Consider the following 18,027-nt stretch of genomic DNA (forward strand, 5'->3'; position numbering starts at 1 on the left):
CTCAACCCTGTTGGAGAGAAGAGGAAAAGATTTGCCCAAGAGCAAGAGAGTGCTAGGAAGGACATCGAGCGTGCCTTTATTGTTCTGCAATCTCGATGGGGCATTGTTCGGTATCCTGCTAGGACTTGGAGCACCAAGAAGTTATGGGAGGTGATGGCTGCTTGTGTGATCATGCACAATATGATCGTAGAGGATGAGCGTCCGGAACGTATCTATGATCAAGAGTTTCATTTCAGGGTGAGAATGTTGTGCCTGAGCATGGAGGAACGGCAACCTTTTGCACAGTTCATCTAATTTCATCATGAAATGCGTGATTGGAAAACTCACATGCAGCTGCAAAATGATTTGGTTGAGCATATGTAGGCTCATGTTGACAATCAATAGATGTATCTTTTTTCACATGTATTTGAGACAATTTAATTTTTATTCAACTTGTAAAACTATGATATTTTTGTTTGTTTGTGAAACTATGTAAAATGTGTGCATATTTGTTGAAAAACGGTGGCCAGTAGGCCGATCCAAATGATAAAGACGCCGAGCGGACGGCATATCAAATAGACAAAAAAAAGACAAAATAGCCGTCTCTGACCATTCAATCATATAGATTGGTTGGCGAGCGTAGACTGTTGCTAGTCGGATGAATGACTCGCTCAGTTGGGACCTACGTGTGCAGTTGCACGCCACGCAAAAAGTAGGTATTGTTGCAAAATGTGTCTATGTACAAACCAACGACCGGCACGACAGCATCGTTCCAGAACGTACCGGAAGAGCAACCCCACGGCACCTACACCGCGTTCGCGTCCAGGTGAGGCCGGCCGGCAGACCCCATCCATCCATGGAGCATCACCCGAATCGACGTGTCGAATCCACATTTACCGCCGCACAAGCTCGCACCAATGACTTCGCTCGCTTTCCCCTGCCGCGCGTCACCACTGACGCCCGCCTCCATTTCCCCTCCCGTCCCGTCGCCGTGTATAAAGATCCGCCGCTCGCGACGAGCTGCTCCCCATCGCCGCCTCATCGCCGCCAGGAGTTCGAGCTCCCCCCGAACCGTCGCCATGGCCGCCGCCGCTGCCGCTGCCGCACCGGTCATGTGAGCAGGCCGAGTCGCGGCGCAGAATCTACTGCGCTTCATTCTCGATTAAATTATTCGAATCGTTTCTCTGCTGTGTTTTTAACTTGGCGTTTGTTTCTCTGCTCCAACGTGCGCAGCTCCCCGAAAGAAAATCTGCCCCCTTCGCTGACCTCCACCTCCGAGCCCCCTCCACTCTTCGACGGCACCACCAGGTGAATTTGGACAAGACATATGAGAGATCAAATTGCATTGCAGATACTATCATCTTGTGGGTTGTCACTTCTGCATAAATCAAGGGTTAACCTGCTACGTATTTCTTTTCTTTTTTCATGTCTCGTGAAGGTTGTATGTTGCATATCACTGCCCGTATGCGCAGCGCGCTTGGATTGCCAGGAACTACAAGGTAACTTCTGTTCTTTGATTTGTTGATGTTCTTCGAACAGAAATCGTACTTTTGTTGCTGCTGTGCAAGCAACACTGAATTATTTTTACACCCAAATGAAAGCTAATGGTTTTTCTTGTCCAGGGTTTGCAAGACAAGATCAAGATAATCGGGATCGATCTCGCAGACAGGCCGGCTTGGTACAAGGAGAAGGTTTACCCACAGAACAAGGTATGGTGAATCTCAACTCTGCCCCACGGTACGATATCTTAACACTGTTTCAGTTCATCATCTCCACACTAAATTGGCAGGTGCCTTCACTGGAGCATAACAACGAGGTGAAAGGAGAAAGCTTGGATTTGGTCAAGTACATTGACAGCAATTTCGATGGCCCAGCATTGCTCCCTGATGTAAATATTTTTAACCATCATGATCATGATTCATGGTAACCAGGGAGAGCAATTTCTCAGTGGTTTTAACGCTTGCATTCATAAATTGGCAGGATTCTGCAAAGAAGCAGTTTGCCGAGGAGCTGCTTGTGTACACCGACGAGTCCAATAAAGCACTATACTCATCCATAACCTCCAAGGGAGATGTGGCAGAGGAAACTGGTAAAAGAGCAGAGCCATACCTGTAACTTGTCTAATCATCTACTCCCTTCGTCCCATAATATAAGAACGTTTTCGACACTACACTAATGTCGAAAACGTTCTTATATTATGGGACAGAGGGAGTAATAAGTTCTACACTAATGTTCATATATTAGACAAGTAATAAGTTCCATTGGCCATTATAACTTCTTATGCATTATCTTCCATTAGTTGCTGCGCTGGATAAAATAGAAGCGGCCCTGGGAAAGTTCAGTGATGGACCTTTCTTCCTTGGCCAGTTCAGTTTGGTATGTCACGTCAATCCGGGAATCCTTATACTTCCATTTCAGAAGAATTGTGTTCACATGTTGACTTGTTGCGATGTTCATTTCTGCACAGGTGGACATTGCATATGTGCCATTTATCGAAAGGTTTCAGATATTCTTTTCTGGTATCAAAAACTATGATATCACCAAGGACAGACCTAACATTCAGAAATTCATCGAGGTAAGTCTGAATGTCGCGGGATGTGACTATACCACATTGTTCTGTTGTGTTTAAAGTAAATTCACATTTTTCTGCAAATGTTGTAGATAGTCTCATGCAAATCAATTTCCTTCGCAATTCTTTGCTGTCGAGAAGGCAACTTAATCGATATGTTACAGGAAGTGAACAAGATCGATGCGTACACGCAAACGAAACTGGACCCACAATTTCTGCTTGAACACACAAAGAAGCGGCTTGGGGTAACAACATATTCCCTGATTTTCCAGCCTTGATTCATTTTCAAACCATTTTGCACTTACAAAATTCAACTTCCAGATTGAGTGAAGATGTGACCAAGGATGACCAAGAGGCCAGGGAACTACTGCAGCATGGAAGATGAAGATGAAGACACTCAGGAGTGTGCTTGCTTGCTAGTACTATATACTATACTTTGAATAAAAAGATGCATGCTACTAAGGCCCTGCCTTTTGAGAATAAATTAAGTGGTTGTTTTGTGATTATAGTCTTTTTAGGCGTTCTGTGATTGTGGTTTGACAGTGTACAATATTGTGAGTATGTACGTGCAATTAATATACTGCCTAATATCAATTATCCTAGTACCTAGTATATGCATGCAATTAATATTCTGTTTAATATCAACGTGCATTGCACTGACATATTTACTATTGTGGAAGAGACATCCCTTCATCTATTTTGGGACTGCTCCTTTGCTCTCAATTGTTGGAATCTCAATATCTTTTTTTTTTTGAAAGAAAAGGGTTTCCTCCTGCTCCATTTTTATAGAATGAAGCAAAGCAGAGAAACAAAGTTTGACTCACATCCACACCACGCTACTAGAACAACCAAGTCCAACACTAGACTAGTCACAGGAATCTCAATATCTCATTATCCCAACCAAAAACAGAGCTAATCAAGCTATGTTTTTTTTTTGAGGGAGAGCTAATCAAGCTATGTTGAAATATGCTTTGCTCTACGTTCCTTACCCCAAGACATTGGCCTCGATATTGTTCTTACTGGGTGCTGCAGCATTTGGTCATTGAGAAATGACAAAATCTTTCTCTAAGCCGCTGCACACATGCAAAACTAGACCTACTATCTAAGAGAAGGGCTGGCCATGGCTGAATGAACTAAGAGCTAAACCAGCAAGGGCCATTAAACCCATTAAGCTACGCATGCAGGCCAATCAGCTATGCCACATGGCGCAAGCTGGTTGGCCGTGGTAAAAAACTTTTGGGATATTATTTTTAGATGGAAGTGATGAATATTTTAAAATATTTTTTCTTTTTAGATGAAGGTGATGACCCCACACTTTTTTTTTAAATGAAGGACTACGCAAAGTAGCGCTCGCTGGTAGGTTGCGTTGATGATTTTTTTTTTTTACTTCTTTTTCTAGATGGAGGTGCGGATTTTTTTTAATATTTTTCTAGATGGAGGCGAGAACTCCATCTACTTTTTAAATAAAAACATGCGCACAACTTTCTCTCAAGCGGCGTCACAGGGTGACGCCTCAACCACTAGTCAAGATCAAGAAGTGGATAGAACAACACTTGTAACTTGTCATGGAGTTCCCAAATATGTACATTTGCTTTTTCCGGGTAAAAAAAAAGGTTGAGTAATCCATGTAGTCTGTAGACACTACCACACGGTGATGGGAGTGAGTACCATTCCCTTTACAGCTTCATCGGTTACCGGCTTGCATCGGTTCCCTGGGACCTCACCTCAGTGTACGGTATGGCGTGCAGATGCCATCCGCGTGAAACACGTTGAAGAAGTGCCGCACGGAAGGTTGAGATGAGCTCCTACAAGCCATGATCGCGTCTATAGGCGAGGCCCATCCAGCCAGCGGTCGGGTCCACATTTCTGCTGATGCCTGCCCTGCCGTGAATAATTGCACTCGATCGCCTCCCCTTGCCTTGCTGCCCGTCAGCACTGCCGACGCCTGCCTCCTCCTGTCTCCCATTCTCACCTACCCGTCCCCCAGCACCGCCGGGGCATTCCTCCCGAACCGTCGCCATGGCAACCGCCGTTCCACCGATCATGTGAGTGAGCGAAGCAGCAGGGAACAGTATCTTGGTGCAGTGATGTAGCCTGACGCTCTGGCCGTTCCGCATCTCGACTAAATTACTCGATTGTGCCTTTCTTGTAATTTAATATGAACATATGCGCAGCTCCCCGAAGGAAGATCTCCCCCCTCCACTGACCTCCGCCTCCGAGCCCCCTCCGCTCTTCGACGGCACCACCAGGTAAAAATCTAACCACACTAGAAGAAGCCAAATTGCACTGCAGATAACTTTTCAATTTTGCACGGATCAGGGGCTAAATTCGTGTTTTATTTGCTTCGTGTAGGCTGTATCTTGCATATCACTGCCCGTACGCGCAGCGCGCTTGGATTGCCAGGAACTGCAAGGTAGTGCTACTGGGAGGAGTGTTCTTTGATTTACACACGCAGATCATACTTCCAGCTCAGCGGTCTTGTAATTTTTTTTAGCTCGTGCTAGTTCTTTTTTTATGCCTTCAGTGGTCGTATGCTAAGTTGAATCTTCTTTGTATATTATTTTGTCCAGGGTTTACAGGACAAGATCAAGGTAGTCGCCATAGATCTGGCAGACAGGCCAGCTTGGTACAAGGAGAAGGTTTACCCGGAGAACAAGGTAGTATGATTGATCTCTTTTACTTCTCACCTGTATGTACAAGGAGAATTTTTTACTGCAGTTTATCATTTCTGTTCATGCATGCACGCTTCCTTTATAATCTGACAGGTGCCTGCCCTGGAGCATAACAACCAGGTGAAAGGAGAGAGCTTGGATTTGGTCAAGTACATTGACAGCAATTTTGATGGCCCAGCATTGCTGCCTGATGTAAGGCGGATATATTCAATCAGTCTTTATATGTGCAATGTTTGTAAAAATTTGCAAATACTCCCTCTGTAAAGAAATATAAGAGTGTTTAGATCACTACTTGTGATCTAAACGCTCTTAGTGATCTAAACACTCTTATATTTCTTTACGGATGGAGTAATTCTCAGTGGTATTAAAGTTTGTGTTCATATAAATTGATAGGATTCTGCAAAGAAGCAGTTTGCTGAGGAACTGCTTGCGTTCAGCGATGGGTTTAATAGTGCATTTTTCTCATGCTTACGCTCCAAGGGAGATGTGTCAGATGAAGCCGGTAAAAAGAACATACCAAACTTTGTAACATTTGTTTGAGAAATCCTATATGAAAAAGATATGACCAGTTTGTATACTCATAATGTAATATTCTCATGTCATGTCTTCCATTAGCTGCTGCTGTGGATAAAATAGAAGCTGCCTTGGGAAAGTTCAGCGACGGCCCATTCTTCCTTGGCCAGTTCAGTTTGGTATGTCACTCCACCTGGAATCCTTTCCTGTTCCCTTAGCCGTGCCCAAATTTGGTGGAATTATGAAAAGAATTGTGTTATTTTAGGTGGACATGGCATATGTGCCATTCATCGAAAGGTTTCAAATATTCTATTCTGGTATCAAGAAGGATGATCTCGCCAAGGGCAGGCCCAACCTGCACAAATTCATTGAGGTAAGTAGTTCAGGATGATGCTAGATGAGATTATTCACATTGTTTGGAAGCGTTGTTCTGACATGGCTGTATAGTGTAACATACCCCTAGTACACTCTGATGCAACTCAATCTCATGTCGGTTCTCCAATTCGGTATGTTACAGGAAGTGAACAAGGTGGACGCATATACACAGACCAAACTGGACCCACAGTTTCTGCTTGATCAAATGAAGGAGAAGTTTGGCGTACGATATTTCCTTGTATCTCGGTGTCGGTTTGTGTTATTTTCCAATCCCGACAAAAGCTTACACGCTATTTTAACTTTTCAGATTGCTTGAAGATGTGACCAATGATAACCAAACATGCCAGGGAATGGCTGCAGAATACGTGGAAAACTTCGGGGGTGTTGCAATATATTTTGAATAAAAGATGCATGCCATGCATATAGGCCATGCTTTTAGAGAATAAACAGACAGACAGACAAACTGGGTCTTATTGTAAACTTATATTGTCACGTGAAGGAGGATCATTCTGAGTTGTGCTGAATGCTCGTGAACTCTCTTTCTTAATGAACCGGTGCTCCTTTCTTGCTCTTATCAATTTTAGCTGTCCACACGTGTGCTGATCATACATATTAAGGGGTTGCTAGCAGCATCGACTACATACAGATTCATGCGTTCGCTCAGGCGTGGTGGGAATGCGTACTTAATCAGTTCATATCTCATAATGGCGATGCCACAAACCTGTCCTACTCGCTGTATGTCGGTGCCTCGTAGTTTCTTCCCCATACGAGTTTTTTTTTTTTTTTTGCAATTCCCCGTACGAGGTTCCTAATTGGCTTGCTTGGTGTATACCTTCAACGAGCTCCAGGGAGATAGCAAAGAGCTACCGACCAAAGTCACTGTCCAAACGAGTTAATTAAAGTCAGTGTCCTCGGCATGTTTTCAACCATCGACTACAACAGCACGATGCCGACTAATCGTCTCCGGCGTATGTGCGGCCTATATCATGGCACGAACCGCCGTGACATGGCTTCAGCCACTACCGCTCGCTTCTTCTTCTTCCATGCTAGCTCGGCCGTCACAGCTGACGTCTGTGCTCGCTCAAAGTTTTCTTCGTTTCTTCGTTTCTTCTTCGTACTTCTCCATCAGCCCCACCTTCAGCCGTACTCCCGTTTACCAGTTTGTATAGCGGCAGTGCTTTATATACGCTTACAAAATGTACATTGCACACGTCCCGAGTTCCTGATCACTAGCTGCTGGTCGCAATGGCAGCGTCTCCAGCAAGCAAGTACTACTGCACAGTTCCTTCTTTGCTTAAAATTACTCTGCTGCCGCGCGCGATCACTAGATGGATCTTCTACTCTATGATCGCTCGCTCATCGCTCTATGAAAACTCTGTAGGTTTGCACAGGAAGAGGAAGCTCTCCCGCCTACCTTGACACCCACTTCCCAGCAGCCACCTCTCTACGATGGCGCAACCAGGTTGTGTTATTACTACTAGTACTTTGCTTTCTTCTCTGAAACTTTCTTTACTCAAATATGTGCAAGCGCACGCGAGATCTTCATGTTCATGTTCATTTCTGATACATCGATCTCTGCGTATTTACCTTTGCTCACGTGTGACAAGTTGGGATTACAGGTTGTACATGGCGTATGCTTGCCCGTATGCGCAGCGAGCATGGATCGCGAGGAACTGCAAGGTACCAACCGAGCTCATCTTCCGATGATCGATGCTCTTTTTCCCTCCACATGAGTTGGTGTCTTCTTTGGTTAGGTTCACTCCATGTTGTGATTTTTGTAATTCGATTTGTTTCCGGTACCAGGGTTTGCAGCGCAAGATCTTGCTTGTCCCCATCGATTTGGCGGATAGGCCAGCGTGGCTCCGCAAGATTTACCCCAAGAATCAGGTGTGGCTAGACTAAAATACATAGTGTCTCCTATTTAGATGAGTGTTAAGATGCTCCTTTTTTTTCCCAACAAGGTACCCTGCCTAGAGCACAACAACAAAATGATAGGAGAGAGCTTGGATTTGATCAAGTACATAGACAGCAATTTCGAAGGCCCCAAATTGAGTCCTGATGTGAGTTTATTTTGTCTTTAAAGGCTGCAATAGCATGCACTCCCCATTGGTCATTGGTGACCTCATGATTCTTCTCTTAAAAAATATCGATGACCTTAGGATCCTGAAAAGCAAGGGCTTGCAGAAGAACTGCTGGCTTATTCAGACACCTTCAATCAAGCGATGATGTCGGCATTGACCGCCAAGGGGGCAGTGACTGCTGATGCTGGCAAGAGCTAAGAACACTTGTTGGAATTCAACTATAAATATATATTCATGCTGATTACTGACCTGTGATGCATTGCTGGTCATCAGAAGCTGCTCTGGACAAAATAGAAGTCTCCCTTTCAAAATTTGATGATGGACCTTTCTTTCTTGGCCAGTTCAGTCTGGTAATTTTGCACTCAGTGTCCCTTATATCAGCTAGAATTTGGCAATTTAAAGAACTAACGTCGCTTGGAACTGGAAACAGGTGGACATCGCATATGCACCATTTGTTGATGGATTCCAAGTATTCTTCACCAACATAAAGAACTACGATCCCACCGCAGGAAGGCCTAACATGCAGAAATTCATCAAGGTAGCAAGAACACGATATCTTTCAGGAGTGTAGCGTTTTGGAGCTTGGGCTCCATGAAGCCTGATATTTCAAAATTCAACTTTTATTATTTTTTTTAAAACTGAAAAAGTACACGTTTACATAGGGATGTATTCTACATGTTTTAAAATTTTCATGATGAAATACGTTAAGATGTGAGCTTCAAAAAAATCATGGATTTTTATAGTGAATAATGCATGTGCTAAAAATCCATGATTTTTTTGTGTAGCTCAAATCTTGAACACATTTTATCATGAATATGTACAAACATGTAGAGTACATTTCCGTGTACATGTGTATTTTTTCTTGAAACTTTTTAAACTTCAAAGAATGTTTTTTGAATTAAGAGCTCCATGGAGCCCAAATGCAATTTCCGCATCTTTCAGTGTCTATGTATAGTAACTTACTCATGAGAACGGGAAACATGTGTAGGAAATGAATGGCATTGCGGTGTATGCGCAGACCAAGCACGACCCTCAAGAACTGCTTGCTCTCACAAAGAAGAAGCTCGGGGTAAGGCGTTCTAGCAACGATTAACTATGTATCAATGCTATAAAGACGATGATCTCGCGCCCGAAATACGAGCTCCGTCCAGACATACAAGCTAAGGATTTTGATTGGTTAAGAATGATAGAAATACTTTTACTAGTATGTAGTTTTAGCGTGGCACACCAAATGGAGATCATTGGACTCTTATTTTAAAATACTTACTACACCGTTCATTAATATAAAATGTTTTGGCAGTTTAAATTAGACCGCCAAAACGTCTTACATTTAAGAACAGAGGTAGTACTAATTATGATTTTATATCACATAAAACGTTTATCAAAGTCTTGTCTTAACCAATTAAAGTACACTATGCTAGTGGTGTGAGAGGAGGTTTAACCTGCTCATCCACGAGTGTTTTAGCCATATCATAGGACTAATTTTTATAACATGTTCTTTTTACGATCATAAAGGATTTTCCCCCGATCTCATTAAGGAAGTCATTGTAGTAGTACTCCTTCCGTCCAAGTAATCCAGGACGGAGGTAATATTACTTATACAGGACTAAACAAGTCGTGGTGACATCTGCTGTTTTTACGTGCAGATATAAGGGTTTTCCCTTGGATTTGGATCGGCCGATGACCGATGAAGCATTGCCAATGTATGCGTGCAGATATAAGGGTTTTTCCTTGGATTTGAATCGGCCGATGACTGATGAAGCATTGCCAATGTATGCTGCGAGCGCAATCAATTGCTATGTACTGTAACGCAGTAAATAAAACTACTCCCTCCGTTCCGAAATACATGACGTTTTACGTCTGCACGTTGAAATCTCGTAACGCTACGAAATATTCGCGTTTTCCATTTTTACCCTCGACCGCATCACTCTCAGTCTCTCTCAGTCTCCCTCGCCCGTATCGCTCTCTGCTTCTCTCCCACCGCATCTCCCTCGCCCATGGCGCCGCCGCATCTCCCTCGCCCGCGTCGCCGCGTATCTCCCTCGCCTGCGTCGCTGCATCTCCCTTAACCGCGTCGCCGCTGCCCTCTTTCTCTCGCGTCGTCCCTGCTTCGTCGTCCCAAGATTCGATTTTTACCGCCGGAGGAGCTGCTCGAGTAGGAGGAGCTGCGGGAAGAGGAACTGTGGCGGTGAGGAGCTGCCGGATCTGTGCGGCTGTGGGGAGCTGCCGGATCTGTGCGGCTGTGGGGAGTTGCTGCATCTGTGCGGCTGTGACGAGGAGCAGTAGGCGATGCCGAGCGCCGACGTGCCGAAGGAAAGGAGGATGGTGAGCAGCTGGACCCACGACGGCACCTCCGCCCCGCCCCCGCGCTTGAGCGCGTCGTACACCATCTGACGCCGAAGGATGCGGTCGAACACCACCTGCGGCAGCTTGTCGTCGCCGCGGTTGCCGCCGTCCTCCTCCTTGCGCGCGGCCTCCATGAGCGACTCCTTGAGGAGCAGCTGCTGCGTCAGGTGGCGAGAGGATGGACATGGTGGCCCGGCTGTGCGTCCATGGATGATGACTCCTTGAGGTATTGCTCTATCTTCCTCTTACTGTCTCTTCTCCGTGAAAACTTAATGTCAGATGCTAGGAGTAGTGCTAGGAGTAGGGCTAGCAAATGGAGATTCTTGTGATCTTGTCTACTGCTAGGAGTAGTGCTAGGAAATGTTACGGATGCTAATGTCAGATGTGAGGCCTTAATGGCCTACCAAGCTCTCTGTAATCAACCAAGTAGCAGCAGCACTCCAACATTTCTTCAGAGGTTTACTGTCGATGGTCGATTGTTTTGCTTCAGTTGTCGTTCAATTCAGAGTTCCAATCCTCTGTTGTGCTTATAGGGCAACGCTGACGGTGGTGCTTGTGGTGCCCGACGCTGATGCCATGCTCGTGGTGCCCGACGCCTGCTGCTTCAGTCATTCATTCAGAGGAGTATCATATGCTGATGTGGAATTGCATGTTTTGGAGTCTTGTTTGGAGTTAAGTGAGGCTGTTTCTACTGTACTCCAACATCTGTGAGCTTAGTAGGGTTCACAGTAGGACTGATTTTACTACTCATCTTGCAATAGTACTGTTGTTTCCTCACCAACATCTGTGCTACTGTAGTTTTGGTTAAATTTGCAATGAGCTAATGGAGTATTGTACTCCTCTTGCAGCAGTACTGTACTGTACTCATCTTACAGTACTTGGTGAGTACTCCAACAGTACTTACTGATGTTTCTCTCCATTTTAACTGAAACTTTAATTTAAATTTTAAAATTAACTGAAGCTAGTACAAAGAACACACGACACTAGTTATATTTGTGCTTCCATTTATTTGGAGAGGCACCTGTTTGTTCACATATCAAATTTATTTGGAGTACTACAGGAAATGCTTGCTGCCATAAGTATCCCATAGTAATGCCCCATAGCTGGCGGTCCATGCGGCGGTCTGAAATTGTACTTGCTGAAATTTCTTGTTTGCACTGCTTGCTGAAATTTCTTGCTAGGAAATGCTAGGAGTAGACAGGAGTATTTCATGTTGTACTTGTTCAAATTCTTGATTGCTTACAATTTCTTCAGGTTTTAGCAAGTTTTCAGTTAATTAAAAACTGAAAGCTTTTCTGTTAATTAGGGAGGATAGCAGTAGTATAGCACTGCAGCAGGAGTACTAAATTAGGAGTAGTATAGCACTGCAGCAGGAGTAGTAAGCTACTCTTACTGTTCATTTTCAGAAACTAGAGTTATATTTGAAGTTCAGTCTTATGACCGGCAAATCCCAGAGGAAGACCTGACGTGATAAAGTGCTCCGTTAGCTAATACTCTTATTCTAAGACATGAAATTCATTCATTGGCCTTTTTTATCAACATTATCCATGGTCTAGGAAACAATTTATGACCTGATCTTAGAACTTGAATATGGCATCAAGTCCCAGGGAATGTGTGGGTTTAGAAAATCAATTTTCACACACGTTTAATACCAAACTTTGTTGTTAAACATTGTTAATACCAAATGGATTTTTTAATTGCTCAACACTTGCTAGCTACTCCATTATAGGGGTACAAATGAACTATTGATTGTTCATGGCAGGAGTACTGGAGCTCACCAACTGCATCTTGACCGGGATCGATGCCCTCTTCCTCTTCCATGTTCATATCATCTTGGAGTATGTCTTCTTCTTCGGCTGGAGTGCAGTTGAGATCAAAATCCATGCCTCTGCCTTGACTATGTCTATTTCCTTTTTCAGTTGCTGCCTGTTCTGAAGTTGGTGCAATGGAGCTTGGAGCTCCACCTGCTGGACCTGGAGCCTGTTCAGGTACTGCCACGGTATAAGTTCATGCAACATCAAGCACTATAGTACTCCAACATCATGCAATAGTACTCTTGTCATGAAAATGATGTTGCATGACGTTGTAAAAGTGATTCTGCCCTTGTAGTACTTCATCATGCAGCTGTACTCCAACATCATGTTATTTTGTTAATGATACTCCAACATCATGCAATTGTTTCAGTAGTATTGTTTTTTGTTAATGATACTCCAACATCATTGGAGTACTGCACTTTTACTCCAATGCAGTGCTGATTTTTTGAATCCTCCCAACATCATGCTCCAGTACTGAATTTTGTCATGCTAAATTTGCAACTGAATTGCCCCTTTTTGGACCTGTTGAACGACCAGGACCTGAAGTCAGCGGCGATCTGCAGTACCTGGAGGTGGAGCTGGCGAGGCCTTGGGAGGGTGGCGGCAATCTGCAGCAGGGCGCTGGCCTTGGGATGACGAGGTGGGGGATCTGCTGGCCCAGGACGATGAGGGGGATCTGCTGGCCCAGGAAGATGGGGAGGATGGAAGGGGATCTGTTGGGCGAGATGGGAGGCGATGGAGGTGGAGGTGGAGGATCTGGAGGTGGGGGGCGACAGAGGCGGGGGCGATGGAGGTGGAGGATCCAGAGGTGGGGGGCGACGGAGGCGGGCGGATCTGGAAGACGACCTGGGTGGAGACGAGGAGAGAATTCAAAACTGGAGGATAACCTGGTCATTTCGCTGCTTTTTCACCTGGTCGGAAAAAACCCCAGCGTCATGTATTTCGGAACGGAGGGAGTAATACGCACCATCACGCGTACTACTATTCGTACAACAAATTACGTCGAATAAACAACAAATTGACTTGCCTGGGTGCCAAGTTGTTCTTGCAATTCGCAGACGCTCCTACTATTCCCCGTTGTTTCCGTTTCATAACGTTCGTTGGAATACTGAGCCAATGAAAAACATAAGTACGTATTTCTTTGCATGCATTCTCCACATATCTTCTCAGCACAGCATACGCACGTTAATGCCCAGGATATCAGTATATAGAACCAAATGGAAGATGAAACAACCTCAAAATTTCCCTAGCCCAACAATGCATGTATTTTTAAGCAACACGCAGTTCAAACGCACCAGAAATCCAGCTGCAATGGCTGCAACTTTTGGTTTTCTACAGCAACTTCAGCAACATAATGATACAACCATGGTGCCAGCAAGAAAGTGGTGTGTATTAACATTTATTAGATTAACTCGTTTAGCTACTTCTGTCGTCGCAGGAAAACCTGCAACCTAAGCACAAGCACAAGGTCCAGGTTGACAACGAAAATGGTACAATAAAGTGGCAGAGAAAACCCATAATAAATCAGGTTGAATGGATGGAGTGTACACATCTCTATCACATGCGCCAATAGGCTTCAGATCCTAGGTTGATTGGAAGGAGGTGACACACACATGATAAGACCTGAAAGATTACTGAATAACCCGCACGGTAACAGGATTGTTCAGACAGAAACCCTTGTTTTTAGCAATGAAGGCATTGGTTGCATCAGTCCTCGACCCGAACTTTACCAGCACCATTCTTACAGGCTCGGGGACCCCAGCTCTGCACAAGCCATTGGTGGAATCAGACAAGGATGGATGGACTTAATCACATCCTGGCTAACAAGGACCACCGCCGAAAAGTATTACCTGATAAAGTTTTCAAATGGAGGAGGTTCATAGTTAGTGCCGCACAAGAAGCGTTCTATGTCATCAACTTGAGCGTTTCGAGGGACTCCTTGCAACAGTACCTGGATAGACCCAAACAGCAAAAACAAAGTAAGTCAACTAGAAAATTTCAATAGCTGCATTATGGATCTCAACAACATTAGCATCAATTAAACTGAAAGAAAAAAAAAGTGGGCTTTCTTCTCCCTATTGCATTTCTTGGGATTTGCATAGTCAACAGTTGTAACACATACCAAACTTTAAAAGCAAATCTATCACTTACAGCTTTTCCATTCAAAGATATCTTGTGTTCCCACTCATCAGGACTCACCTGTTATATCCAAATAAAATACATATCAGTGTACTGGAAATTACTAATACCAAATGAGATAACGATAAAGAGTGCCGCCTTACCCTCTCAAGCCTGTACATGCGACCCTGAATTGTTTGCCTGACTGCTGTCTCAAATGATTCCACCGAAGGAAACTTCAATAATCTGATCGAAATCACATTGATAATCACATTAATAAATCAGTAAGAGAACACTATATTTAGCTGCAAACCCATAACAATTTTAAAATGACAGAGCAATTAAACATGACATGCAATGCATTGAATAAAGACGGATATTTATATACGAGGAAATGAGTTATGTGTGTTAAGACTGGCTTGGTTAGTGTCACGCAGGGACATTAATAAGAAGAACCTATGTTTCCTGCATCTCGAGCAACACAGAAAAGTGAAATGTGAATGCCATGCTAGCACACAGAACATAAATAAACAATTGCTTTAGCATACTGCATGAAAAGATCATGAAAGGACTTAGAAACAAGTTAGTCTATTAAGTATAGACAAGGCTTCTAAATACTTATAATATTATTCATGCCTTAACCACAAAACAAGGTTCACATTTCAAATGCTATCCTAAAAGGCTATTTCTTTGAAAGGAGCTACTAAACCCAATTGTAGACTCCTGAGCATTACTGACTTAAGTAATACACATTAGAACAAACCGCTCATGCATATGCAGCCAAAAGCTCAAGTAAGAACAAGATACATAGATGAGTTAGGGAGCAGAAAATAAACCGTACGCGCCCATGGGATAAAACCCCTTGTTGTAATCAATCTTCACATCATCCAGTGACAGTTCACATTGGTCAAGGTAATGGATAATGTCAGTCTTCAGCATGTTCTTGCCAAGACGGCCGACACCAGAAATATTAGTGTAGAACCTTCCATAGGTATGGCCTGTTGCAGTAGATAAGTGTTACTGAAATGTACAACATGATGGCTTTCAAATATAAGAATCACAAAGTTTGCAAAATTATTACACCATGGAAGAAATTTTACTCTAAAGATTCCACATAGTGCAAAACAGCATAACTACTGCCAAAAAAACAGTACAAATCACATAGTGTACAACTAGCTCTGGGTATCAATAGGATAGTGGAGTAGCCCCCAAGCGAAGAACACCCAATCTAACAGCAGATAAACAGTAAATCATCCTCAAGATCTCATGGGAAGGACCACTCAGTTTGAATAATGTACATGAGAAAGGCAAATGACCTTTTCAGTTGATATTTACATCAGTTCAAGAATGTGAAAACAATCTTCTCTTCAGCAGAAACAAGAAGATCCAAAAAAATAATGCCTCGAAAGTCACATACAGGAATCGTAAAAGGCATAAAGCTACAAATAAGAACCTTGAATTGACTCGGTATCATGATCATAACGGAAGGAGATAAAATGGTCATCCTTGCAGACTTGTCTGTATGCATTGTAATCCAACCCAATACCTCCTTTCCAATCACAATCAAAGGGAGGACTGGGCCTAATCCCTCTCAATCGAAAACAACTGATTTTCACACGGCACGAATAACCAACTAATGTTCTCAGTAAGATTACAGCACTATCTCGTATTTTAGGATTTATGATTCGCATTCCAAACGTTTGACACCCTAAGTTCAGATGCTCGCAACAGATTACAAAAATATGAACTCCGTCAGAACAGAGTTCCACCATACCTCAATGAACTACATGTAAAGTGGGGCAAAAGATCCAATTTCTCGTCCGTCGGGGGATTGGATGATTTGCCCCACTTTACAAGGGGTTGGATGATTTGCCCTTTGATTCCGCCACTCCTTCTAAAGCGGAACAGAATATTAAACCCTAAACGGCTAGACCTCGCCGGAGAAAAATAAACAGACTAGCATACGAGAGAATACCCACAAGTTCACGAGAATCACAGCACAAGGATGCGGGAGCTACCTTCGCCGGACGATGAGTCGACCTGTGATCCCGCTACGGCGCCGGATGCGTCGGTTGAGAAGAGACGAGAGGATGCAGGGGAAAATGCCACTGAGATCGAGCACGAGCGTGCCCCAGAGGCGGTGAGGGCGCCGCGGAGGGCGGCGGCCGCGAGCCTCGACATCTCTCCGGCTACGCGGCGGCGGAGGAGTGGCGGCGTTGGGCGCTGGGTTTCGGGAGAACGATGCGAAAGGACAGGATGGGTTTCACTGACATGCTGTAGGAACGTATCACGGGCTTACCCTCGATTCGGCCCCAGCTATCTAAATGGGCTTTTGTGCTTGGTCATAGTTAGTGGGCTTTGTAACTAAGCACACACAAGCATCAATCTCATGCTTTTGGCACCGCTGGCGACATAGTTAGTGGCCCCAGCTATCTAAATGAGCTGGCGACCGAGAGGGGACTGTTGGCACCGCTGGCGGCTGTGGGTATGAAGCACAGGCTTTCAATGTACGCGGATGATGTCATGCTTTTCGTTCGGCCATGGGAGGAAGATCTTCAAGCTTGTGTCTCTGCTCCTAAATCTTTTTGGAGAGGCATCGGGTTGCGAGTTAACATGGCCAAGAGTGCAGCTTATCCGATCCGCTGTACGACAGAGATTATGTACAGGGTGGAAAGGATTTCTGGGTGCGGAGCGGGCACTTTTCCATGTAAATACCTTGGCTTGCCGCTCACCTTACGGAAACAATCGGCGGCACAGCTGGCCGGCCTGGTGGATCAGCTGGCAAATGCATTGCCACGATGGAAGGCATCAAAGATGCCACGGAGTGGGAGGATGCTGCTGATCAAGTCTGTATTATGCGTGATACCATTACATGCAATGCTTGCGCTCGACCTGCCACAGAAGACGATCAAAGCTATGAATAAGATTTGCCGCAGCTTTCTCTGGTGTGCCGAGGCTCAGGCCAGTGGAGGGCAATGCACGGTGGCTTGGGAGCAGGTTTGCACGCCGATGTGGGCTGGTGGACTCGGGATCCCAAACTTAAAATGGCTTAATGTGGCGACGCAAGCCCGGTGGCCGTGGTTACAGAAGACTGACAGTACGAGGCCGTGGGCAGAGTTCTCGCTCAAAGTGCCAGAGGCTTCAAAACAGCTCTGTCGGGCGGCCATGAGGACGACAATAGGAAGCGGACGGATACGCTTTTCTGGGAGGACAAGTGGATAGATGGGGAGAGGATCCAGGATATCACCCCACAACTTTATGCCATGGTGAGAAAACGGACGAGGCTAAATTGCACAGTAGCCCAAACTTTGAATGGTCACAGGTGGGCGAGAGATGTCGGGCCGGAGATGTCCGTCGAGGCGCTAAACGAATATATGCAGCTTTGGACAAGGGTTGCGCAGGTGGAGCTGGAGCAAGGCCGGCAGGATCTGGTGACGTGGTCTTGGAGCAGCAATGGAGAGTTCACTACGAATTCCGCCTATAACGCCAAGTTTTGGGGGCGGCAAGTTGTGCCAACAGCGGAATTCACCTGGAAGGCCAAGGCACCGTTGAGATGCCGC

General features: G+C 44.7%; 5 protein-coding genes across 7 annotated transcripts; 3 read left to right on the plus strand and 2 right to left on the minus strand.

The window, feature by feature from the left end:
* The first annotated feature begins 794 nt into the window (after positions 1–794).
* On the plus strand, positions 795–3,150 carry LOC109762019 (protein IN2-1 homolog B). The gene is made up of 10 exons (XM_020320827.4): positions 795–1,093; positions 1,213–1,287; positions 1,418–1,478; positions 1,602–1,688; positions 1,769–1,867; positions 1,960–2,068; positions 2,279–2,355; positions 2,447–2,554; positions 2,713–2,793; positions 2,870–3,150. Exons 1-10 carry the CDS (start codon positions 897–899, stop codon positions 2,876–2,878), a joined length of 903 nt encoding a protein of 300 aa, XP_020176416.1. The 5' UTR covers positions 795–896; the 3' UTR covers positions 2,879–3,150.
* Positions 3,151–3,422: 272 nt separating this feature from the next.
* LOC109762020 (protein IN2-1 homolog B) lies at positions 3,423–6,632 on the plus strand. Of its 2 annotated transcripts, none has more exons than XM_020320829.4 (10): positions 3,423–4,593; positions 4,723–4,797; positions 4,901–4,961; positions 5,119–5,205; positions 5,314–5,412; positions 5,614–5,722; positions 5,836–5,912; positions 5,999–6,106; positions 6,251–6,331; positions 6,416–6,632. In XM_020320829.4, the coding sequence occupies exons 1-10, from the start codon at positions 4,568–4,570 to the stop codon at positions 6,422–6,424; spliced, it is 732 nt and encodes a 243-aa protein (XP_020176418.1). In that variant the 5' UTR covers positions 3,423–4,567; the 3' UTR covers positions 6,425–6,632. The 2 variants fall into 2 exon arrangements, with proteins under 2 accessions (XP_020176418.1, XP_020176417.1); XM_020320828.4 differs by having other exon boundaries at positions 4,382–4,593; positions 5,119–5,208.
* A 509-nt stretch (positions 6,633–7,141) lies between these two features.
* LOC109762033 (protein IN2-1 homolog B) lies at positions 7,142–10,051 on the plus strand. Of its 2 annotated transcripts, none has more exons than XM_020320845.4 (10): positions 7,142–7,376; positions 7,490–7,570; positions 7,728–7,788; positions 7,912–7,995; positions 8,070–8,168; positions 8,268–8,376; positions 8,463–8,539; positions 8,620–8,727; positions 9,178–9,258; positions 9,836–10,051. In XM_020320845.4, exons 1-10 carry the CDS (start codon positions 7,354–7,356, stop codon positions 9,839–9,841), a joined length of 729 nt encoding a protein of 242 aa, XP_020176434.1. In that variant the 5' UTR covers positions 7,142–7,353; the 3' UTR covers positions 9,842–10,051. The 2 variants fall into 2 exon arrangements, with proteins under 2 accessions (XP_020176434.1, XP_020176435.1); XM_020320846.4 differs by having other exon boundaries at positions 7,176–7,372.
* A 180-nt stretch (positions 10,052–10,231) lies between these two features.
* LOC123493779 (uncharacterized) lies at positions 10,232–10,756 on the minus strand. The gene has a single exon (XM_045227881.2). It carries the CDS (start codon positions 10,667–10,669, stop codon positions 10,322–10,324), a length of 348 nt encoding a protein of 115 aa, XP_045083816.1. The 5' UTR covers positions 10,670–10,756; the 3' UTR covers positions 10,232–10,321.
* Positions 10,757–13,718: 2,962 nt separating this feature from the next.
* On the minus strand, positions 13,719–16,787 carry LOC109762036 (uncharacterized). The gene is made up of 6 exons (XM_020320849.4): positions 16,486–16,787; positions 15,309–15,465; positions 14,632–14,713; positions 14,501–14,548; positions 14,200–14,300; positions 13,719–14,113 (listed from the first exon to the last, which is right to left on the minus strand). Exons 1-6 carry the CDS (start codon positions 16,646–16,648, stop codon positions 13,981–13,983), a joined length of 684 nt encoding a protein of 227 aa, XP_020176438.1. The 5' UTR covers positions 16,649–16,787; the 3' UTR covers positions 13,719–13,980.
* Positions 16,788–18,027: the final 1,240 nt, after the last annotated feature.

This window comes from Aegilops tauschii, chromosome 4, assembly GCF_002575655.3.
Source record: "Aegilops tauschii subsp. strangulata cultivar AL8/78 chromosome 4, Aet v6.0, whole genome shotgun sequence".
Taxonomy (NCBI): Eukaryota; Viridiplantae; Streptophyta; class Magnoliopsida; order Poales; family Poaceae; genus Aegilops; species Aegilops tauschii.